General features: G+C 51.4%; 4 protein-coding genes across 9 annotated transcripts in view; 1 reads left to right on the forward strand and 3 right to left on the reverse strand.

Annotated features, from left to right (window-relative positions):
* The window catches only part of Ncaph2 (non-SMC condensin II complex subunit H2), a 15,643-nt gene extending 5,189 nt beyond the window's left edge, over window positions 1-10,454 (forward strand). For 3 of the 6 annotated variants that reach the window (XM_021182719.1, XM_029469662.1, XM_021182721.2), the window contains exons 3-20: window positions 2,512-2,567; window positions 2,686-2,770; window positions 2,847-2,915; window positions 3,001-3,080; window positions 3,164-3,318; window positions 3,692-3,775; window positions 4,316-4,413; window positions 8,265-8,336; window positions 8,497-8,563; window positions 8,689-8,796; window positions 8,908-8,961; window positions 9,120-9,190; window positions 9,270-9,363; window positions 9,476-9,550; window positions 9,628-9,683; window positions 9,767-9,868; window positions 9,970-10,119; window positions 10,187-10,454. In XM_021182719.1, the coding sequence (XP_021038378.1) occupies window positions 2,512-2,567; window positions 2,686-2,770; window positions 2,847-2,915; window positions 3,001-3,080; window positions 3,164-3,318; window positions 3,692-3,775; window positions 4,316-4,413; window positions 8,265-8,336; window positions 8,497-8,563; window positions 8,689-8,796; window positions 8,908-8,961; window positions 9,120-9,190; window positions 9,270-9,363; window positions 9,476-9,550; window positions 9,628-9,683; window positions 9,767-9,868; window positions 9,970-10,119; window positions 10,187-10,327 (1,617 nt within the window). In that variant the 3' untranslated portion in view covers window positions 10,328-10,454. The remainder of the gene's footprint in view (window positions 1-2,511; window positions 2,568-2,685; window positions 2,771-2,846; window positions 2,916-3,000; window positions 3,081-3,163; window positions 3,319-3,691; window positions 3,776-4,315; window positions 4,414-8,264; window positions 8,337-8,496; window positions 8,564-8,688; window positions 8,797-8,907; window positions 8,962-9,119; window positions 9,191-9,269; window positions 9,364-9,475; window positions 9,551-9,627; window positions 9,684-9,766; window positions 9,869-9,969; window positions 10,120-10,186) is intronic. The other 3 variants (XM_021182720.1, XM_021182722.1, XM_029469663.1) reach the window with 1 other exon arrangement.
* Window positions 10,455-10,502: 48 nt separating this feature from the next.
* Window positions 10,503-12,688, reverse strand: LOC110310005 (protein SCO2 homolog, mitochondrial). The gene is made up of 3 exons (XM_021182724.2): window positions 12,548-12,688; window positions 12,288-12,467; window positions 10,503-11,337 (listed from the first exon to the last, which is right to left on the reverse strand). Exon 3 carries the CDS (start codon window positions 11,319-11,321, stop codon window positions 10,554-10,556), a length of 768 nt encoding a protein of 255 aa, XP_021038383.1. The 5' UTR covers window positions 11,322-11,337; window positions 12,288-12,467; window positions 12,548-12,688; the 3' UTR covers window positions 10,503-10,553.
* On the reverse strand, window positions 10,505-15,800 carry Tymp (thymidine phosphorylase). Its single transcript, XM_021182723.2, has 11 exons — window positions 15,682-15,800; window positions 15,268-15,448; window positions 14,930-15,132; window positions 14,369-14,467; window positions 13,863-13,992; window positions 13,624-13,742; window positions 13,119-13,281; window positions 12,800-13,030; window positions 12,548-12,688; window positions 12,288-12,467; window positions 10,505-11,337 (listed from the first exon to the last, which is right to left on the reverse strand). The coding sequence occupies exons 2-10, from the start codon at window positions 15,437-15,439 to the stop codon at window positions 12,310-12,312; spliced, it is 1,416 nt and encodes a 471-aa protein (XP_021038382.1). The 5' UTR covers window positions 15,440-15,448; window positions 15,682-15,800; the 3' UTR covers window positions 10,505-11,337; window positions 12,288-12,309.
* Window positions 15,801-16,129: 329 nt separating this feature from the next.
* Odf3b (outer dense fiber of sperm tails 3B) lies at window positions 16,130-18,282 on the reverse strand. Its single transcript, XM_021183651.1, has 7 exons — window positions 18,217-18,282; window positions 17,717-17,858; window positions 17,304-17,507; window positions 16,995-17,099; window positions 16,759-16,880; window positions 16,387-16,527; window positions 16,130-16,270 (listed from the first exon to the last, which is right to left on the reverse strand). Exons 2-7 carry the CDS (start codon window positions 17,823-17,825, stop codon window positions 16,187-16,189), a joined length of 765 nt encoding a protein of 254 aa, XP_021039310.1. The 5' UTR covers window positions 17,826-17,858; window positions 18,217-18,282; the 3' UTR covers window positions 16,130-16,186.
* Window positions 18,283-22,720: the final 4,438 nt, after the last annotated feature.

The raw sequence follows: 22,720 nt of genomic DNA on the forward strand, positions 1-22,720 counted from the left end.
CGGATGGTTGTGAGCCACCATGTGGTTGCTGGGATTTGAACTCTGGACCTTCGGAAGAGCAGTCGGGTGCTCTTACCCACTGAGCCATCTCACCAGCACCCCCTATTGGTTTTTTGAGGCAAGATTTTATTAGCTCAGACTGTCGTTGAGCTTGCTCTGTAGCTGAGGCTTGCCTTGAACTCCTGATACTCTTACCTTTGCATCTCAAGTGTTTGGATAACAGGCGTGTTCTATAATGCCCAGGTAAACTTGAGTTAAAATGGCATGAACAGTAGATGGTTCCGTTGGCAGAAGTCTGCTGTGTAAGCCTAAGGACCCGAGTGTGGAGCCTCACCATCCAGATAAGGAGCCAGGTGTGATGGCATGCATCTGTAACTCTAGCACAGCAGTACGGAGACATGTGAGACCCTGAGCTCACTAGTCAGCCAGCCTAGCTGATGAGCACTCTCCTCAGGTTCACCCGGGAAGACAAGGTGGAGCGTAGTTAAGGAGGACACAGAGGTTAGCCTGTAGCTTCCATAAACATCTGTACAATGTACATGCACATCTGCACGTTTGTACACATACAAACACATACAACACGTACTTACAAAATGGTATGGCCAAGCTAGAGGTATAGTTCAGGTGTATAGCACTTCTCTAGCATACATAAGGCCTTGACTGATTCCCTAACACCACAATCAATAAGTAAAGTGGCCAGGAAAAGATAGAGGGCCAGGTGTCCTGTGAGCTCTGTTGCACCTCATGTACGTGGTTATCGGGTATAGAGTGGATGTTCTGCCTTTTTTACCTCCCACGTGCACTTTGCAGTTGTGCTACATCATCCCTTAGAAATCTCACCCTATGTGGGACCCCTGGTTCTGTGGAGGACACAAATAAGCAAGTGAAAAGCTGGGTGGCGATGGTACATATTTTTTATCCTAGCTCTTGAGAGGCAGAGGCAGATGGATCTCTGAATTTGAGGCCAATCTAGACTACAAAGTGAGTTTCAGGACAGCAAGGGCTACACAGAGAAACCCTCTCTCAAAAACAAACAAACAAAAAAAGTGAAAGGTCTCCCCAGGTAGGCCCATCATGGGTTCTGTGGTGACAGGGCCATCATTAGAGACTCACGGCACCCTCCTGTGAATGGGGTAGTGTAGCTAGGAGGAGAAAGAAGCTGCAGCTGGCCTAGGGGCAGTGGGCAAAAATACCAGTGGGTACCATGTGTGAGGGTTCAGGCCTGCCGGGCATGTGCTGCCTGAAACAGTGGGCACCCATCGTGACATGGCCATGACCTGTGTCAAGGAGGCCGTGCTGCTTGTGGCCTGTGGAATGTGGGACAGGCTGTCCAGGTCATTCTGATGGGGCTGCTGTGATTTGAGATGATTTTCTGTTTTGTTTTTTGTTTTTTTGAGACAGGGTTTCTCTGTGTAGCCCTGGCTGTCCTGGAATTCACTTTGTAGACCAGGCTGGCCTCGAACTCAGAAATCCACCTGCCTCTGCCTCCCGAGTGCTGCGCCACCACCGCCTGACTGAGATTATCATTGTTACTGTTGTTGTTGTATGTGTGCGCTCTGTGCATGTGTGTGTACATGATGTGGAATCTCAAGGTGGATGTCTTGTATCTTTATCTGCACTTTTGTTTTTTGAGACAGGGTCTGTCATTTAACCTGAAGTTCACTGGTTCCTTTGGCTGGCAGTGAACTTGAGAGTCCCTCCTACCCCCACTTCCCCAGCCTTCTCCAAGACTGGGCTTACAAGTGTAGGCTGCCATGTTTGGCTTTTTAGCATGGAATCTGAGGATCCAAACTCAGATCCTCATTTTTTGCATTTCAGGTGCTTAGGGGTGTGTGTGTGTGTGTCTGTGTGTGGTGTGTGTGTGTCCACATGAGTGCAGGTACTCTCTGAAGCCTGAGGCATCTAATTCCCCTGGAACTAGAGTAGTAAGTGGTTATGAGTAGCTGGTGTGGATGCTGGGAGGCAAACTCAGGTCCTCTGAAAGAACAGCAATACTTTAACTGCTGAGACATTTCTCCAGCCCCAGAGAGTTATTTTTATGTTTATATTTCAGTGTTTTTGTTTGTGTATGCCTGTGCTTTGTTTTAGGACAGTAGCTTGCATGTAGCCTGGGCTGGCTGTGAATCTAGGATTCTTTTGCCTCTGTGTTTGAGAGCTGGAGTGGCTTGTAAAGGTTTTGTTGTTGTTGACTTTAGTTTTGTTTTTGTTTTTTTCTTTTTTGAGACATGTCCCACTCTAATCCAGAACTTACTGTATGGCTTCAAACTCCTACTTCTCCTGTTTCAGCCTTGCCTGTGCTAAAGTTACAGGCACATGCCACCACGCTGGGGAGTGAGAATTACTTAACAGTTGGAAAACTGGCTTGGCTTGTATGGAGATTTGGAGGTGACAGCCAGATTTAGTGTGTAATAAGTGTCTAATAAGAAAGGTCCCCACCCTGGGATATCCCCAAGCAGCATTTCCCATAGGTCCCTCCTTTCCACATCCTTACTGTGTGTCTCTGGTTGCCAGGTGGAGTACCTCTACTCGCTGGTCTACCAGGCTCTCGATTTTATTTCTGGCAAGAGGTAAGTATTAGAGGTGAGCCAGAAGGAAGAGGCGTTCGTCGTCTTAGCTGTGCCCTGCTTGCAGCTTGGGGTCTCTTGAAGCCTCTCAGGATGCTCTTGGTATGTTTTTCTCTCTCAGGCGAGCCAAACAGCTCTCCTTAGTTCAGGAAGATGGGAGCAAGAAGACTGTCAACTCAGAGACTCCCTGTGAAACAGAGAATGAGGTTAGTTGGGGCATGTGAACTCTGCCCTGGGTGCTTGCCTGGCCCTGCTCTCATGAGTACTTGTTGTCTCCTGCAGTTCCTGTCACTGGACGACTTCCCTGACTCCCGGGCTAATGTGGATCTGAAAAATGATCAGGCATCCAGTGTGAGTGTTCTGGCCCTTGTCTGGTGGGGAGTAGTCTTAGTGCTGTACCGTGTAGAATTCAGAGCTCTCCCCTCCCTGCCCACAGGAGCTGCTTATCATACCCCTACTGCCCATGGCCCTGGTGGCCCCTGATGAAGTGGAAAAGAACAGCAGCCCCTTGTATAGGTACAACACTGAGCTAGCATGGGGGAGGGGAGGACACCTGCCTGGGAAGGGCCTGCCTAGCAAGTCTGCTTTTGCCAACACAGCTGTCAGGGTGACGTCTTGGCCAGCCGGAAGGATTTCAGGATGAACACGTGTATTCCTAACCCCAGAGGCTGCTTTATGTTAGATCCAGTGGGAATGTGTCCTGTGGAGCCTGTGGTGCCCGTGGAGCCATGCCCCATGTCGAGGAGCCAGAACGGTAAGGGTTTGGATGTGGGAGCTTAGTGGGAAGGAAGGTGGTGTCAGTCTCTCTTTTGGGAGACAGCTGTGAGGTACCTTATGCCTGCCATCTCTAGTCTTAGAAGCTATCTCGTGCCACGTTCCTTTTCCACGCTGAATAGGTTGGACAGAGCTGTTCTCCCTCATCTTTCCTTGTACCTTGATTGTCAGCCAACAAGCCACAAGGTCACAGCTCAGCTCAGTATTGGGATCTGGTACCTGGTGTCCTCCTTAGTCCCAAGTTAAGGCCTGCTGGAGCCTGTTTTTGGCTGACAATCTAGGGAGACTCACTGGGTACCAGTGGAACCCTTGTAGGGACGGAGCTGACTCTGTCTAGTGTCTGTCTCTCCCAGATCCTGAGGACGCTGAGGAGCAGCCCATGGAAGTGTCTAGGAACGGGAGTCCTGTTCCTGTACCCGACATCTCCCAAGAGCCAGGTGAGAAGAGGGCAGCAGGGAGACTGAGCTGGCTGGACTCTGACCCTGGATGCTCTCGGTTTCCCTAGCCTGTCTACTTCCTGGTCATTGGCTTTTCGGGAACAGGCCTAATGGTAGCAGATGCTGTCAGTGCTGGGGCTCAGTCAGCGAGACTTTTCTTCTTGGGTCTTTTCTGGGTGAATGTAAATGGCAGTAAGTAATATCTGGGCTGGAACTGTTGCTTGGTTGGAGCACTTTCATGACCATAGACAAAGCTAGGGTTCAGTTCTCAGTATAAGTGAGTAAGTAAATAAGCAAATATACAAATATTTGCCAAGAAGTAAGGTAAACCAACCAGAGCATGCCAGTGTGAAGAAGAGAGTATAAAGTTTAGTTCAGTTTTCCCAATGCTACAGTGTAACGGGAGGAGAGAGAATGAATGGCCTGTCTAGCTCCTCTGAGTTGGCCATGAGCCTCCTACATGGGAGCTCCATCTGCTGCCTGGCCTCCAGCCTCTTTGGGCTAACTGGTTTCTTGGTTCCTGCACCAACATTTTTCTAGATGGTCCAGCGCTCAGCGGCGGAGAGGAGGATGCAGAGGATGGAGCAGAGCCCCTGGAGGTTGCTCTAGAGCCTGCAGAGCCCAGGACCTCACAGCAGGTGGGACACCAATGAGGCTGCAGAGCCCAAGCTGTCAACAGAGCAAGCCCTGTCCTGTCCTGGGCAGAGTAACATTACACTGGGCAACAGTGCAGTGCCCTTGGCTCCTGTCTACCACCTTGGTGTTGTCCTCTCAGAGGAGGTGCCTGCCCAGGAGCCTGGCCATCCTCCAGGTTTAATGGTAGCTCCCATATCCCTTCCCTCTGTAAGTAGAACGGCAGCCTCCATATCCCTTCCCTCTGTAAGTGGAACGGCAGTTGCTCCCTGAGGAGGGACTGGCTGGCATTCAAGGCTCTGATTCTGGTGACCTGTGATGTCAGCTGAATCCAAGTGCCACTGCTGTTCAGGCTGGAAGCAGAAAATGGGTCTGGAGGATTTTGCCTCCAGGTACAACCTATCCAGAAATAATTAGGAAGTCTTTATTGAGCACAAACAACAAAGAAAAACACAAACAAAACCCGTGAGGTGAGGTGAGATGAGGCTGGGGCTGTAGTTGAGGGGTGGAATTCTTGACTGGCCCATGGAAGCCCTGCTTTGAATTCCTAGATCTTCTGTAATATGAATACATTAAAAAGTAGCGTGCTGTAGGGATGGCTCAGCAGTTAAGAATGTTACTGTTTCTGCAGAAAGTCAAGCACCATTCCCAGCATCTACATCAGAGCTGGTACCATCAGTCACTCGAGCTCCAATGGGGATTTAGTGCTGCCTTCACGGGTTGTGCAGTCATGGGCATAGACTGCCCCCCCAACCCCCACCCCAGCTAGGCAGGGTCACTAAAGCTTACAATCCCCATACCCTGGAGGCTGAGACAGGATTGTGAAGTTTTAGGCCAGCTTGGTCTACATACTGAGAGCCTGTCTTGAAAACGATTCTACTGGTGAGCTGGAAAGACTGCTCAGTGGTTAGAACACTTGCTGTGTAAGAATGAGGACCAGAGGACAGAGTTTAGATCATCGGCAGCCACATAAATGTTGGGTGGAGTGTTGGGTAGCCTGGGATTCCTGGAGGCTATAGAGATAGGCTACCAAGAGCAAGCTGGCTAGCAAGACTAAACATGGGGGTGAGCTTTGGGTTTGATTGAGAAACTACCTCAGTGAATGTGGGGAAGACAACTGGGATGTTTCCTAACACTTCAGCTTCCACAGGCACCCACACACGTGTACACCCACACCCGTGTACCCCACATGCACCCACATGTGTACACCCACATCCAAGCAAAAAAAAAGTAATGCACATTATACACAAAAAAGAGGAAATTATTTCTTCTAAAACTGATCTGATGTATTTAGGAGGAAATAGTAACATTAATTGCAGATGGATATTACAGTCTATTCATTTAGTTTGGTTTGGTTACTTTGTAGCCAGGCTAATCTTGAACATGTGTGATCCTTCTGCCTCAGCTTCCCAAGTGTTGGGACAGGTATGAGCCACCATGCCAGGCTACCGTGTTTTTCCTTATCTGTATCTATGGTGCTGGGTATTGCACATGCTGGGTGAGCATCCTCCTATGGAGTTGCATCCCCAGCAATACTGTGCTTTTAAAGGAAGAGTTCTCCTGACGAGTAGTTCTCCTTAAGATTCTGTTGGTGTGCATATGTATGTGTGTGAATAAACATACATGCATGCATGCATGCATATCTGTTGGATCCCTTAGAACAGGAACACATTCCACCATGGGACTCAACAGAGCCTCTAAATCCTCGTACACATTGCGAGGTCACTGTTGAATCAATCTTTTTTAAAACTTCCCTGTGAACATAGTTCTATGTGGCCTGGGGTTCGAACACAGCTGCTTTTAGTCCCAGTCCCTTAGTAGGTCTTACCCTTCTACTGTCTTCCATTCCCAGACATTGATGTGGATCTCAGACGGGGGTAACCAAGTTCTTAATGGTGATTTCCTCCATGTCTTGGGTTATGCAGCCTTTGACTCATTTTCTGCCAGTCAGACCAACCCACGCCCAATAGACTCACAGCCAGGCTGTGATGGACCGATTTATTTATTTATTTATTTATTATATGTAAGTACACTGTAGCTGTCTTCAGGCACACCAGAAGAGGGCATCTGATCCCATTACAGATGTTGAACTCAGGACCTTCAGAAGAGCAGTTAGTGCTCTTAACCGCTGAGCCATTTCTTCAGCCCCTGTGATGGACTCTTTGATTGCTTCTTTAAGCGGACTTCCCCACTTGTTTGAGTGCTGGTGACCATAGTGTCTTGTACTAGGCCACTGTTGATTCCATCTCAGACTAGATGACAGATTCTCTCTTTCTCTTCTACTACAGGTCAGACCCGAGCAAGGGGTCTCTTCTCTCACCTTCTGTCATGTTCTTTTCCTCACTCCTATCCCGTGGGTTCCAGGTTCCTAGCTCTCAGCAAGGGCTCTTGAATCTGATTTGTACTTATTTTGCTTTCAGCCTGCAGGCTCTAAGCAGTGGCAAGTCAGTGCCTCTGTCGGTCCTTTCGCTTATCTAACCTGCTTGCCAGATCAGAGGCAGTGCTGCCATTTCTCCTTATACAAACAAGTTCTTGCTTGGCTGCCTTCTCAGCCTCGGGTGCGTTTCTTACCTCACACAACAGTGACCAGGCAACCTCTGCTGCTGCTTGCCATTAATCTCAACGTGGTGAGCTGCAGACTGCAACATTTTCTCAGACCTTTTTAGCTATTTTCAGGACCTTCACATTCATGTGGTGGACTCCGCTCATCAAGCAGGCATCTCCCCCATGCTGTACATGACGAGTGTCATCTTGACATGCCCTTCACCAGTACTCTAAATTCTAATGAGTCAGCCCAAGATGCAGTCTTACCACCCACAGCAAGCACCATGCAGTTGCTGCCATAGCAAGAAGACACTGTCACAGCACATGGGAAGGGACAGCTGTATTGGAATCTTACCTCAGGTGCTTTACCTCTTGGGCTCCTCTGCTTCAGTTACACGACTCGCTGCCCTGTCTGTCCAGGATCATGCGCTTCTCTCCATGTTAATCCTTTGTTCTGCTGCGTCCCCCTTCAGGCGTCTCTTTTGTTGTGTGGCATTCTTTCTGTGGAGATGTGAACAGTCTACTCATCCTGTCTAGGGAACTAAAAGCTGGGAGCCTAGAGCCACTGAGCAGCCTGCAGGACGCTCACAGGTTGGAGAGTGTCGTTTTCTGCAGTTCTGTTGGTCTCAGCCTCTTCCAGGCAGCGCAGCTTGTCTCTGCTTCTAAGCCTTCTAAGTGGCTGGGCTGTTGGAGACCCTTCTCTCCACAGTCTTTCCTGTTCATATCCTCTTGGGGAGGTAGGGCGCTAGTGAATCGGGTCAGTTTTAGAAACTTTCTGAAGCTCTTCAGGGTTTTTCCTGAGTGTAAGGAGCTTCCTTGCACAATGCAGTATTTCACCTCCCTGTAGAACAGCAATTCTCAACCTGTGGGTTACAACCCCTTTTAGGTATTTACAATCCATAATGGCAAAATTATAGCTATGAAGTAGCAATAAAAATAATGTTATGGTTGGGGGCCACCACACCATTAGGGAGGCTGAGAGCCGCTGCCTTAACGCCATCATGTTTCGTTTCCCCTTCACATGCTGTGTGTTAGCTTGACTCTGGGAGGGGCTGAGTAGCACAAGTGAGCATCACCAGAGCGTGGCTGAGTGCGAGGGATCGAGCTCAGGCCCCAGGCCTGCAGGGCAAGCACTTGGTCAACGTTTCCCAGCCCCAGCTCAAGGTTTTACTTCTTAGTCTTAGTCTTAGTTAGGCACTAAGAGGGCCCTTGAACCAGGTATTTGATGTGAACTTAAGCAGAACTTCTGGGGTCTTGAGAGCCTGGGTGGGCAGGGGTTGGAAGAAGAGAACTTGTGGGTTGTTTCTTGCAGAGTGCCGTCTTGCCAAGGAGATACATGCTGCGGGAACGACAAGGGGCCCCGGAGCCTGCCTCCCGGCTGCAGGTGAGAAATGCGAGGTCCCTAGACCCTTTAGACCCTTGGCACGTCTTTCAAAAACTTAAGCCTTCCCTGTGTCGCTCTGAACTGTCCCCACTTGTGTCAGCTCTGGTAGGGAGACCTAATGCTTTCCCCTTCTCAGCTTCTGCTTGTGTTTCCTGCTCAGGAGACCCCAGACCCCTGGCAGAGCCTGGACCCTTTTGACTCCTTGGAATCTAAGGTCTTCCAGAAAGGTAAATAGGATTGGTGACACCTTGCTTGAGTTGCCTTGCCTAGTGCTCCTGAGGCAATGGACTGGAGGTGGGTTCTGGATCCCTTTCCCTTGGCTACTCTTGAGGCAGTCCCTCTCTGCCTCCAGGGAAACCCTATTCTGTGCCACCCGGTGTGGAGGAGGCTCCAGGACAGAAGCGTAAGAGGAAGGGTGCCACCAAGTTGCAGGACTTCCACAAGTGGTACCTGGATGCCTGTGAGTGAGTATATGGGCTGAGGTGACACACCCGTTTTCCTGGGTGTTGGGAGCAGACCCATCGGGAACACTGGGGTTTTGGCCTGGCACTTGCTAACTACTTTCTCCCAGATGCTGAACACCCTGACGGCAGGAGGGCTCGGCGGAAGGGCCCAACCTTTGCAGGTGAGGCTTGGGTCCTGTGCACATGCTCAGAGAACAGTCTTTCTCTTCCTTCCCCAGCTCTACCCCTATCCTCCTTACCGGGGTCTCTTGAAGGTCTCTGTGGACTAGTGTGAGCTTGGGCCGGATGGGGAGTCCCCTTATAAGGTCTTTGTCTGCAGACATGGAAGTCCTGTACTGGAAACATGTAAAAGAGCAGCTTGACACCCTCCAGAAGCTGCGGAGACGTAAGGCAAGTACCCACAGTTCTGAAACCCCACAGGTCTCGGGCATGGGATATATGAGTTTCCTTACAGATGTTCTCTGGACAGATCAAAGAGAGATGGCTACCTGGGGCCAAGCAGGATCTGTGGCCTACAGAGGAGGATCGCTTGGAAGAGTCCCTCGAGGACCTAGGGGTAGCAGGTGGGTGCCTTTTGTTGGAGTGTGCGCGTGTTGTGTGGTCAGGGTCGTGTTAGTACTCGCAGCACGTACGGCTGGCTGAGCAGCAGCCTTGGTCATTTCTCCCATGTCTCAGCAGATGACTTTCTAGAGCCCGAGGAGTATGTGGAGGAGCCTGCGGGGGTGATGCCCGAGGAAGCTGCTGACCTTGGTAGGTCTGGACGGGGAGTGGCAGGAGGGGAGAATGTAGCCCCAGAGCTCTAGCAGCTCATGGTTGGACCTTTCTAGATGCAGAGGCCATGCCAGAGACCCTGAGATATGAGGAGCTGGTCCGAAGAAATGTGGTAGGCCTGGGTCACCAAGGTGGGAGCAGTGGGGACATCCTGGGCCCATGTGTGCAAGGGAGAAACCACTGGTCCTTCTGTAGGAACTCTTCATTGCCACCTCCCAGAAGTTTATCCAGGAGACAGAGCTGAGCCAACGCATCAGGGACTGGGAAGATACCATCCAGCCCCTGCTCCAGGAGCAGGTGAGGCGTGCTACTTGGGAACTAGAGACTCCTCCCACCAGCCTGGGGTTTGCCCAGACCTGTCTCTCCACTTGAAGCTAACATGTCCTTTCCCTCTGCAGGAGCAGCATGTGCCCTTTGATATCCATATCTATGGGGACCAGTTGGCTTCACGGTTCCCCCAGCTCAATGAATGGTGTCCCTTTTCAGAGCTTGTAGCAGGGCAGCCTGCTTTTGAGGTGTGCCGTTCCATGCTGGCCTCCTTGCAACTGGTAAGTGGCCTGGGACACAAGGGATGGGGCAACGGCCCTGGACTCTGCTGACACCTTGTTTCCACAGGCTAATGACTACACAGTGGAGATCACTCAGCAGCCAGGACTGGAGGCAGCTGTGGACACAATGTCTCTGAGACTGCTCACACACCAGCGAGCCCACACCCGCTTCCAGACCTATGCTGCACCCTCCATGGCCCAGCCTTGAGTGGACAGCACTGAGGCAGGCCTGGAAAGACGTACACCTGGAGGTCTTTGCCCCTAATGTGCTATGGGGCCATTCACTCCAGTGTTGCTTCCTGGCTGGCCTAGCCTAATAAAGTGTTGCTACCCCACCTGTTCACCCGACAAACTATTTAAATGAGCTGCTGGTACAGAGCACATGCACAGATTAAGTACATTCATTTAATGACGGCCTAGGCAATAGGAATAGTTCAGGGCAGGACACTGTGGAAGGCAGCTATGTGCCGACGTATACTCTCTACAATCTGCTCTGCTGACCTGCTGCGACCATAGTAATCAGTGAAAAGACCATCTGGGTTGAGCAGATAGATGGCAATGGAGTGGTCCACAATATAGTCCTGGTCCTCATCCTTAGGCCCAGCACTGTAGTATACACGGTAGTTGCGACTAGCATGGGCCACCTGTTCTGTAGACCCGGTCAGACCTAGCAGTCTCGGGTGGAATTCTTGCACATAGCGGGCCATGGCTGCCACGTCATCTCGTTCTGGGTCCACAGTGATGAAGACAGGCTGCACCAGGGGCAGGTCAGGCTCCGCCTCTAGCTTCCGCACCACCTGCACCAGCTTTTCCAGCTCATCGGGGCAAATATCAGGGCAGTGAGTGAAACCGAAGTACATCAGCACCCACTGGCCTCGGAAGTCGGCTTTGCATCGAGGCTGGCCTTTGTGGTCTAGTAGGCTGAAGTCACCCTGGCCCACAGCAGCCTGGCGCAGGGCCTCTGTACGCTGCTGTTGGCGCCACTGTTCCTTCTCAGCCCTTGCGGCCAGCCAGGCCCAGCCTAGCCCAGTCCCAAACAGGGCTGTGATCAGCAATCTAGTTCTTAGCCCAGGGCCTTGGCGCTGGCCCTGCCCTGACCAATGCCGGGTATTTCTGTGCAGAGTTTCACCTCCTGAGATCCTGAGAAGGGGTTTGAACTGAGAGAGCTTGGGCCAAGCTTTGGGCCCTAGAGCCAGTAGCATCACGGACCTGAAGCTCCTGGGAAAGAACAGAGGTGGCAAAAGTCAGAAAAGAATGGACAAGGTGCCTAGGCCTCCGCTGCTGGACAAGCATCTGCCCCACATTCAAGCAGGTTAGCGAGCTGCCTGCACTGGCTCTTCTCAACTCAGAACTGCTCTGCCGTAAGCTGCATGCAGTCCAGGCAACACCAAATGTTCATAGCTGGTTTGCTCTAACCTACTTCTTTAACCAGGGAGTCTCAGCCTCATGACCCCAACCTCGAGAACCCACACCACAACTGCCAAGCCTCCCTGTGGATTCTTGGAAGCACTGCGAATATGCTTTGCCTGGGCACTGGGATGCATGTGTCTATTTACAATAAATTGTTCTTTATAGGGAGGCTGTTGATCCTCTGGCTGACCACCTTTAAGAGGTAATCCTTTCAAGCTTTAGGGTCACTTCAGGGTAATCTGGGGCTCAGCAGAAAACAAATGCCTGCAGCTTGTTTTCTGTAATGTAACACAGCTCAGCCCACTGTGCCTTGAACTGTCTGACCTTCACCTTCCTGGGCAGACAGACTCCTCTGCACTTAGCTGGATGCTGTACCCTGCCCCTCTGCAGTCCCTCAGCCCTGCCTTCTCCCTTCATCCTTTTCGGGCCAGTGACTCTCCCCAGGGAAGGTTGTTTCAACTAGCATTTAGAGCCACTTGCATCCAGCCTACTGGGCTCCCCCAGTATGTTGCCCCCGTGTGGCTACAACCTGGATCTCTTATGAGATGGTCCAGGGCACCATCAGCCCTGAGCTGGGACCACTCCGAGAAGATGGGACTGGCAAATATTCACACTATGTCCATTTTCTGGGCCTCAGAAAGTCTCTAGCTCATGTGATGAGCTAGATGAAGCAGTAGCAGCGAGTATGAGGCCACATGTTAACAGCGTCCTCACCCAGTCCCACCCCTTGGGGGGAGGACTTGCCCAACTGAACTCACCTGGCTGAGGTGGGTTCGAGACTTAGGGCTGTGCGGTGGTCGGTGGGAGGACAAGTTCAGCAAAGGGTGAAGGGACCTTGAAGGGTGCTCGATCTGATAGCACGAGCGCCCCCTGGAGAGTGCGTCGCTGCTGACTGCTGAGCGCAGGGCCGTCTAGGTGCACGCGGAGCCAGGGTGTCCCTGCGCGAGCGACAGAGGCGGTTACCTAGGTCACAGCGGGCGACCGGAAGGGTTGTTTATGGGTTCCAGACAGCGCTTACCTCGGGACAAACACTGGCCCACGTCGACCAGTACCTCGGCACCCACTCCCGGTCTGATCGGCTGCCCCGCTCGGCTGCGTCCGGCTCCGAGGTCGTGCAGCACACGGGCCAGCGGCAGCGCTCGGACGCACTCCACAATGCCTAAGGGAGAAGGTGGACACTGAGGACCTACGGAAGGAGGCACGTGCCAGAACCAGGAAAGATCGGGAGAGGAAGTGGGTGGGACCTGGTGCCGGAGATATCCGGTCTCACCGTCTGCCGGTGCGAGCAGCTCCTCTTGCTCTCGGGCGTGAGGCAGCAGCTGCCGGCGTTGCGTGGGGCTCCCGGAGCACAATGCTTTAGCTAGGTCGGGGTCCACGCCCTGCGCCGAAAGCATCAACTGGAAGCGGCGCCGCGCAGAGCCGTCATCCAACGCCGCGGCCACTCGGGCGGCGCCTTGGTCTTGTGTTTCCGCCTGTCCGCTAAGCCAAAGAATGGCGCCTCCTGCTGGCGGGCGGGGTGGAGCTCAGAAGCTGCAGGGATTGAGAGCTCCTGGCATACAGACTGGTGGTCTTAACTCCAGCCCTCTCACCTAGCCTAATGACCAGGTCCCGCAGATCGGGCGGCCCCGCACCATCCAGGCAAAGCAACGCTTCTTCCACTTCCAGGGTATGGCCCACGCTGCGGCCCAGAGGGTTATCCATGGCGGTCAGGGCTGCGGCGACCTTCAGCCCCAGGCTCACTCCCACTCTAACCTGGGGAGGCATTATTCAGTATCCAGCCGGCATTATCAAATCCCATACCTGCTGTCCCTGGGTTAGGGTGTCAGCAAAGGCTTAGGTTAGAGATCAGAAACCAACACTGCCAGGCCTCAGAGGGGATGGGGGTGTTCTGGTTGGTCGCCCTAAGTGGCGGGGCTCTGTGGAGGATTTCCCCAGGTCCGCAGTCAGGACAGCTTTGGATAGGGTAGGAGGGCTGGAAAGAGGAATTGCCGTTTTATTCTTCCAGGACTGTTGAGTGGGCAGAGGCAGGGATAGGACGGAATGTGAGGCTCATGTCCCTTCATAGAAAGGACACTGTGGCCTAGCACGGCTCACCAACATCTTTGCCAGTTCTCGGGCCTTCTCCTGGTCTGGGAAGACTGCAGCTCCCCCAAACTTAACATCTACCACCAGAGCAGACAGTCCCTCCACGGCCTTCTTACTGAGGATTGAAGCTGCGGAGACCAGAAACATCATCCCAGGGTGTACTTGGGCACAGTAAGAGTTGTTTCTCTGAGAAAAGCGGCAGTGCCTAGTGGACTGTCAGTCAGTCAGGGTTCCCCATTTCAGGTCACCTGTAATGAGCGGGACACTGTCCACAGTGGCTGTCACATCTCGTGCAGCATACAGGATCCCATCAGCAGGAACCAGCTTTGCACTCTGGCCGACAATGCAGCAGCCGACTTCCTCAAGGATGTGCAGCATCTGCTCAGACACCTTCATTGACTTCTAGGGACGGACCCACCCACTGGCCCTGACCACTGACCCAGCAGAAGTTCAAAACATGGCCAGCGAGAGTCAGTATGATTCTGATGGCTAACCGGCCAAGGATCCCGCTTAGTTATGACAGACACATTAATTTGTACCAGCTAATCAGTGGCTTCTCCCTGTTCCCAAGTAACGATCCCGATCAAAGTTCTCTCGATGACTCCAGGCCTATTTACAACCCATGACCTTTTGAATAGTCAATGTTCTCTCTCATTAGTGACCCAGATAAATAACCTGTCCATTGATCATCCTGTGATTCGGGCCAGTGACTCCCTCAACCCAGATCATTGATCAGTTAGTGGCCCACCTGTACCTGCTCTGGGCTCTGGGTGACACTGAACCCAGGAATCGATTCCAGCTTATCCAGTGTGCCCCCTGTGTGTCCCAGACTGCGGCCGCTGATCATTGGCACCTGGTGGAGAGGGATGCTGACTGCCCCCACACAGGCCCTTAACCTCATATCACCTATCCTCTAGTAAGAACCTATCCTATCCTCAGATGAAATTACTTTAAAAAAAAGCAGTTTATAATATTTTAGAGCCTTTTAAACAGTTAATGAGGGTGCCCAATTGGTGGAAAGGGAAATAAACTGTACTTGGTGGGAGCAGTTTGTCAGTAGGTCAGGAGTTGGCACACACTCATCTGGGGCCCAAGTCTGAAGGACAGGGAGAGGAAGGCCCTGCTCTTTCTTTGTGGGGCCTGCTAGCTCTTAGAGGGTCCTCTTGGGTACAGAGGCAGCTCTACTCCATGGTGGAACTTGTGCATCGAGCGATAGGACGGCCCTGGGTTTTGTCTTTGAGAGCTTTGAGCGAGGCTGGAGGGTTGGAGGCGCCTGTGAGTGGGTCAGAGGTCTGTAGAGGACGTGGTCACTAACCTTACAGCCGCATGCAGCCAGGGCAGGTGCCAGAACCAGGCTAACCTTGTCACCCACACCTCCTGTGGAGTGTTTGTCAACAAGCTGCTGGTGCCAGGCCTTGGGCCACTCCAGTTGCTGCCCAGACTCTGCGAGGGCCCGAGTCAGCACAGATGTCTCTTCTAGGTTCATGCCCTGCAGCCGAATGGCCATTAGCATGGCCCCTAAGTATGGATATAATGAGCGAGGTGTTCACGCAGCCTGAGTTTTCTGGGGCCGTGATGGTGGTAGGGTACTGTGGATCCTTGAGGTGCATATGGGGCAGTTGGGAGGGGTGTCGGGGTCTAGTTACCACACACCAATTTGTGTGTCCTGTGCTCTTCCATCTATCACCGCGTGCACGAAGTTTCTGATATCTGCTTCTCTTAGATGCCCTCCATCTCGCTTCAGGCGGATCAGCTCAGGCAGCTGCCTAGGCTCCCCACTCCCTCCCCCTGAGGCCAAGGGAGGTGGTGTCCCTGGAGCTGCCATTGCTCCAGTCTGTAAGGGATATTGAGACACCGCTGGAACTCCCCACCTCCTCCCCATCCAGGTCTTTGAATCCATGGTCACTTGTCCGAACCTTGCTCTTACAGGGTCTCTGGCGCCCACCAGTCTCATGTTTTTCTCAATATCCAGCACTGTCCCATTCCCAACCCCACCTGGCTTCCATTTCTCGACCTCACAAACCACTCCCCCCACCCCGCACTCCCCCGCCCCCCCACGTCTAGTACCTATTCAGTTCAGGGGCCTTTACCAGTTTTCTGGATCTGGCTCGGTTCCGGCCTGTTATCCCTCAGTCCAGCGTGGACTTAGGTACAGAGGAGACAGTTCACTGTCCGGGACTACCGTTAGGGATAGTGGAAAAATAGGGCTGTCCCAGTAGGCGGCACTTGTCCAGGTAAGGCCAATCACCACTTAAGCTGTTCCCCACCTGCTATCTGGCTAATTGGCATTGCCAGAACCTTTAAGGGTCGGGTTTACAGAGCTCCAGACCGGAGTTCGCTTTGCGCAGTTCCCTGGGGTCTTGGTATCTATGGGTCCCGAGCACTGCTTGTCCTGTCCGACTGATCTCTAGGTTCAGATACCACTGAGACAATCGATGTTCGAACTCACCTCGTCCTCTCCTCCCCCACCCCTCCTTGCCCGCTTCGGAGAAAGAAAGAGAGACAGACACAGCACTGACTTAGAAAGCTTTAAGTAAACAACCGAGAGCCTGTGTGCGCGTGCTTGCTGGCATCAGTCGTCCACGTGGTACTGTATCATGGGGGCTAGGTAGTCTGAGTGTCTGATCCCGAAGCTCCAGCCACGAGGCTTCCGGTGCTGCGGATCCGGGAGACGAGGCTTCATACAGGGATGCCATTTCCCCGGGAACTTTGACCCATGCCTTAGACCTCAGACCCTCATCCCCTGCCCCCTGACCCTCGACTCCAGACCACCTTGTCCACGCTGTAGGATGCAGGTCCTGGCTTCTTGGTGTTCTCTTGGGGTGGCAGAGTCCGCCCCAGCATCGTGAACTGCGGGGCTCGAGTCTTGTAGATCATAGGATTCACTACGTGGTAGGCACAAGGGCCTGGGGTCTAAGGAGGACAGGATGGGTGCTGGGTACAGCCTCCGTTCCTTGTGATCAGCTGATTTTTTTTTTTCTCAAGCTAAAATCTCACTATGTACCCCAGGCCAGCTTTGAACTCACAATCCTCCTGCCTCAGTTTCCTGAGTGGTGAGGTGGCTGGAGTTCTGCACCACCCCCAACTTCACAGACTCTCTTGATTACTAGGGACTGCATATGCAGCGGGCAGACCCTTCCCCACCTTGCTGAGGTCCTCGAAGCAGCTGCCCACAGGGCTGCGGCTGTAGATGGAGTAAGTTGGGGCTGAGACTTTGCTTATGACTCGTGAGCCCAAGAGCGAAGGCACGGTGTAGGACCCAGGACCTAAGGAGGAGTCAGCAAGAGGGTGCATTGGTCCAATCTCCTTGCCTTTATGGCAGACTGTGGGTTGGGGTAAGGGAAGGTCCCTAGTGCTGGATCCAGCCCTTGAGGCCTCACCTGGGGTTTCTTGCTTTGCGAGGATGCCCCAGTTTCGGGGAGCGATGGTATGCCGAGGAGCGCTGGGGTGCGTCACATTTCTCGCGCGTTCTGGGTAGTACCTGCCTATGGGATGGACCAAGAGTGTGGGCCAGAACTGGGGTGGGGTAAGTTACGGGAAGCCTAGCCTGGGGTCTTGGCACTAGGGAGAAATGGGAGCCACAGTGAGGTTCGGGTTTGGGTATGGGTAGGAGGTTCCCGGGGAATTTCCTGGTGGGCGTTCTTGGAGGCAGTTCCACGTTGGGGAGACCCGGGCCCCAGGGTGCTGACCCGGTCCCGGAGTGAGGACAGGCGCCGTGTGGCTTAGACGACCGTAGATGGAGAAGGCCGGGGAGCCAGCTGTGCCGCGCACAGTCATGCGAGCAGGCACCAGGTAACTCGGCCCTGGTCCGCAGGTTGCATGCCGCAAGGGTGGACGCGAGCCGAAGGAGAAGGCGGGGGCTCGCGGCCGAGACGGGTCGTGCAGTTTGTAACCTGGGGGCGCATTCCCACGTCACCTCCCGCAAGACCCAGAGGCTGCCAGCTCCGTTCCCTCTCCCATTTCACCAACGCAGCTCCCGCACAGAACCTCTAATCTTCTGCCCTCCCTTTTTGCTTCGGGCACAGTTCTCCAGTTCCTTGGCCTCCTGGCACCAGTGTAGACCGCCCACAGTCCCACCTTCCCCTGCATCCGCCCTTGCTACCGGTGTTCGTTGGCAGCTTGTATTTTGGCCCCGGGCCTCTGTAGAGCGCCGCGATGGGGCCGCGGGGCCGATGTGGCCGCCAAGTGCCGACCCAGACTTCTGAGCCCATAGCGCTGGTGGGGGCGCTTATGGCTTGCAGCACCTGTGGACGGAATTCCTAGGAGACACACTCCCCCAGCTCCACTGTGGACCAGCAGGACCGAGGACAAAACTAACGCGTATCCCAGGGCACCGGAAAACAAACAATAGTTTCCCAGGATGGGAGGCGGGTGCGCTAGGGCAGGAGCGAGCTTCAAAGCAATCCATGGCCGCCTATCCCAGGCGCTTAGGTACCAGTGTTTAAATACAGGCCAAGTTTGAACCCAGACCGTGGAAAGGGAACGTGGAAGGGGAGTTTTGGGTTGGAAGAGGGGTTTTAGAGGTGTTGGGAAAAGAGGCCCTGGGGAGGGCCCTTTTAGGGGCACAGGGTGCTCCGAGGGAAGGCCTGGAGATGTACTAACCTGCTGTGGTGGTTACCCTCTTGGGGAAGCAAAGCTGGGGAGTTTGATAACCCTCTTGTCAAACTCTCATACCCCATTATGTCCCAGCCGGCTTCCTGGCAACCAGCCCAAGGGCTTGGCCCCACCCTCCGGGGCCTTCAGTACTATCTCCTGCTACTGTGGTATGCGGAGGAGCTCTGGGGTACATCTCCCGTTACTGCGGAGACTGGGTGCTGGTTGGCCATTAGGCTGGGTCCTAAATCTGCAGACAAGCTTTAAGAATAAAGGAATAATACAGAAAGCACTAATTATGTATCCACGTAAGCCCATGTAACATTTGCAAAACTAATGTTTTGGGCCAGAAAAAGAATGCAAATTGATTAGAGAGACTACAGTGCAAGACTTGACCGCATTCCAAAACATTCTCAATGAACACATTTTTTTTAAAAAAGTAAATTAAAAAAAAACCTTTGGTATCAAAACTCAAACCTTGAGTCATGAATGATAAAAAATACTTCAGAGGAAAACGGTATAGGATGCATCTGAAGTAGAGAAAAATGTATAGCCCTAAGATAACAGTGCCAATGAAAATTTTAATGACGTTTAGAATTCATTTTGCAAGCTGAGGGGAAAAAACAGAAAAAAAACAAACAAAAAAAAGGAAGAAGATAGAAAGAAAAAAAGCAAGCAGAGTAAACAGGTAGTTCCAGTATTCAGAGCTAGGGCACCGGCATGAGGATCTCAAGTTCAGGACCAGCCTGAAATACACACCGTGATCCTGACTCAACAAAAGCAAAAGAAAGAGCAACAAAAAGATAAAAAATAGCAGAAATGATAAGTATCTATTTGCAAAAGCAGGGTCTTTCAGTGGGCTTGATCAAGGTGAAAGTAATAGTCAATAAAAGATTAGATACCAAGCCAGCTGTGGTGATGCACACCTGGTCTCTCTCCCTGTTCTCAGGCCACAGAGGCAGGTTGGCTGTGAGTTCAAGGGCAGGCTAGTCTACATAATGAGTCTTCAGGGTCTCTTATGTATAGAATCTGCAAACCTTTGTTTTCTATTCCTGAGTGGGCCCGTCTTTTTATTTTCTTTGTTTTGTTGCTATAGCTAAGACTTCAGGAAATATGCTGAATAAAAATGGAGAAACTAATTATTCTACCTTGTTCCTGGTTTTCATGAAAACCCTTTTCTGTGTTTTTCTCTTTAGTATAATGTTGGCTGTAGGTTTGGCATACTTAGTGTTTATTGTATTAAAATATGTTCCTTCTGTCCCTTTTTCTTTGGGGATTTGATCATAATTAGATTTTGTTGAAGCCTTTTTGGGATCTGGAGATGGCCATGTGATTTCTGTCTTTGAGGCCATTTATGCTACATTAATTTACATATGTTGAACCATCTTAGGATCTCTGGAAAGAACTAACGTCTATTTTTGTTTTGTTTTTCTGAGATAGTTTCTCAGTGTAGCCCTGGCTGTCCTGGAACTTGCTCTGTAGACCAGACTAGCCTCAAACTCCTTCTGCCCCCAAGTACTGGTATTAAATTGGCCTGTCTTTTCTCTCTTTTAGTTTAGCTAGTGGCTTGTTGATATCGTTTTTGATATTGATACTGTATTTGATACTGGTATTGCTGGCTATTTTGTTGATTCTTTGTGTTGTTCTTAACTTTCTTTTTAAAAATATTATTTGCATGAGTGTTTTGCCTGAGTGCATGTCTGGGTATCATCTGCATGCAGCCTCTGAGGAGGCCAGGAGAGAGTGAGGGGTGCTTTGGGACTTGAGTTAACAGATGGTTGTGAGCCACTATGTGGTTGCTGGGAATTGAACCCTGGTCTTCTGCAAGCCCGTGCTCCTAACTGCTGAGCCATTTCTCCAGCTTATCTTTAAAATGTCTATTTCATTAACTTTTGTTGTGACCGATTTTATTTCTTCCTATTTTCTTTTTCTTCTTTCTTTCTTTCTTTCTTTCTTTCTTTCTTTAAAGATTTATTTATTAATATATCTAAGTTCACTGTAGCTGTCTTCAGACACACCAGAAGAGGGCGTCAGATCTCATTACAGATGGTTGTGAGCCACCATGTGGTTGCTGGGATTTGAACTCAGGACCTTCGGAAGAGCAGTTGGTGCTCTTAACCACTGAGCTATCTCTCCAGCCCATTTTTTTTTTTCTTTCTTGAGACAGGGTCCTACTATATATCCCTGGCTGTCCTGGAGCTCACTATGTAGACCAGGCTAGCCAAAAACTCACATAGATTCCCCCTGCCTCTGCCTCCCGAGTGCTAGGATTAAAGGCACGTGCCACCACACTTGGCAGAGGTTAACATTTTCTAAGCCTTAAAATTAGTCTAGAGATGGGATTATAAATGTCGCAACAAGATGTCTCAATTATAGATAATTTTATGTAAGAAGTTTCAATAATGGAGACAATCTGTACATGATGGACTTTGATAGCCTGCAGAGTTTATGTGTCTTAGAGGTTCTTCTGTATTTAGCTGTACATCTGACATTATGCATGGGCTGTGCCGTGCCATCTCTGCAGAAACCTTAACACTGCAAACAGATGTCCCTCATTTCTCTTATGGAGAGGGGTTGTCTTTAGTGAGCCCTGAAAGAGAGGACTCCTGGGGAGAGGTTGCTAATGCTAATCAGATCTTCCTGGGGCTCCCCTCTCCTAATTTTTGTTGTTTTCTTTGTGCTACCTATGCCATTAAAGTCAACACAGACCAGTTGTGTGACTACACAATTTGTGTAACCTATCTAGCCGTGCTACTTTTTAAAATTTCGTCTGTTAAGTGGTGAGTGCCAATGGCTGCCCTTTTGTGGAGGCTGGCCACACCTCCTTAGCCAGTTTCCTCACAGAATCCCCCTAGATCAGTGGTTCTCAACCTGTGGGTCGTGACCCCTTGGAAGGGGGTGTACCATATCAGATATCCTGAATATCAGATATTTACGTTATGATTTATAGCAGTAGCAAAACTACAGTTATGAAGTAGCAATGAAAATAATTTTATGGTTGGGGGTCACCATGACATGAAGAACTGTATTAAAGGGTCTCAGCATTAGGAAAGCTGAGGACCACTGCTCTAGACACAATGAAGTTTTGCCCTCTGTCTGACTCTGGCAAAGGCAGGTGCTTCCTTTTTGACAATACTAAGCATACCCAGCTCATCTCCTGTGCCCCTGTCCCCAACGTGATAATCCCCCAATGTTCTCATTCCTTATGGGTTTGTGTTGATCCCTGTGATAACGCCCCCCCCATCTGAGGGTCCCCTATGGCCCTCCTCACTCTAACTGCCCTGGATCTTCAGAAGCTAACAAAACACTCACCAGTCCATAAAGAGCTACAGGGGAAGGAGCCACTCTATGCATTGCTGGTCCTGCATCTCCAAACTTAACTACAAAAGCAGACAGAGCCCGAGACCGGGACAGAGAATAAAGACAAGGAAGTCCTGTGCCGTCAAAGTCCACCTTAAGATGTGGGGCTCACCCCATCCTCTTACTGTCACTTAATAGTTCTGTGGGAAGCCGGGATGGGACCAGGCCAGATGAGATACTTGAGGCTCAGCAGGGCCCAGGCGATGTGCCAGGGACACTCTTGGCACCCCCTTGATGCCTGAGTCAAAGGAGTCCTTGGGTCCATTGTTTCAGAGGAAGAGAAGGTCTACTTCTCATTGGGAGAGCAACCTTTATTCTGAGGGATCCCAGTCTCTTTTAGGCGTCTGGGTCCTACCCGGTATATAAGTTGTTTTTTCTGTTTTTTTTTTTTTTTTGGTTTTTGTTTTTTTAAAGATTTGTTTATTGTTATTTCTAAGTACACTGTAGCTGTCTTCCAACACCCCAGAAGAGAGCATCAGATCTTATTACAGATGGTTGTGAGCCACCGTGTGGTTGCTGGGATTTGGACTAAAGGTCTTCAAAAGAGCAGTCAGTGCTCTTAACCCCTGAGCCATCTCTCCAGCCCTCCCCCCCCCCGACCCCCCACCCTGGGGTAAATAAATTAAGACTTACTCCCAATGTGGATTTAAAGACTTACTCCCGATGTGGATTCTGGGATGTGTGGGTAGAGAAGGTCCCTCCTTTAAACAAACAAAACAGGTACTTAGGCCAAGTGGAGGGTCCACGTTCCAGCCTGAGAGAAGAGAACTGGGTGAGGACGGAAGTGTGGTTTGACTCAGACAGGAAAGGCAGGGGATTGCGGGGAGGGGTGGGGTGTACCTTAGAACTGACCTGGTAGAACACCTGAGCCAGAAAGGGTCTCTGAAGGATCCGGGCACATGTTGATGAGTGAGTGACTACAGGAGAGGCAGGCTATGTCCTGAGCTTTTCAGAGGCACACTGGCTGGGGTGGTACCTGAGCAACCAAGAGGGAGAAAGGAGGCCAGAGGGCTCCAGCGTTAGATGTTAGGTTAGGGGTGGAATAAGACTGGCCACAGGGAGCCGGGCGTGGTGGCGCACGCCTTTAATCCCAGCACTCGGGAGGCAGAGGCAGGCGGATTTCTGAGTTCGAGGCCAGCCTGGTCTACAGAGT

Source organism: Mus caroli, chromosome 15, assembly GCF_900094665.2.
Source record: "Mus caroli chromosome 15, CAROLI_EIJ_v1.1, whole genome shotgun sequence".
Lineage (NCBI taxonomy): Eukaryota > Metazoa > Chordata > Mammalia > Rodentia > Muridae > Mus > Mus caroli.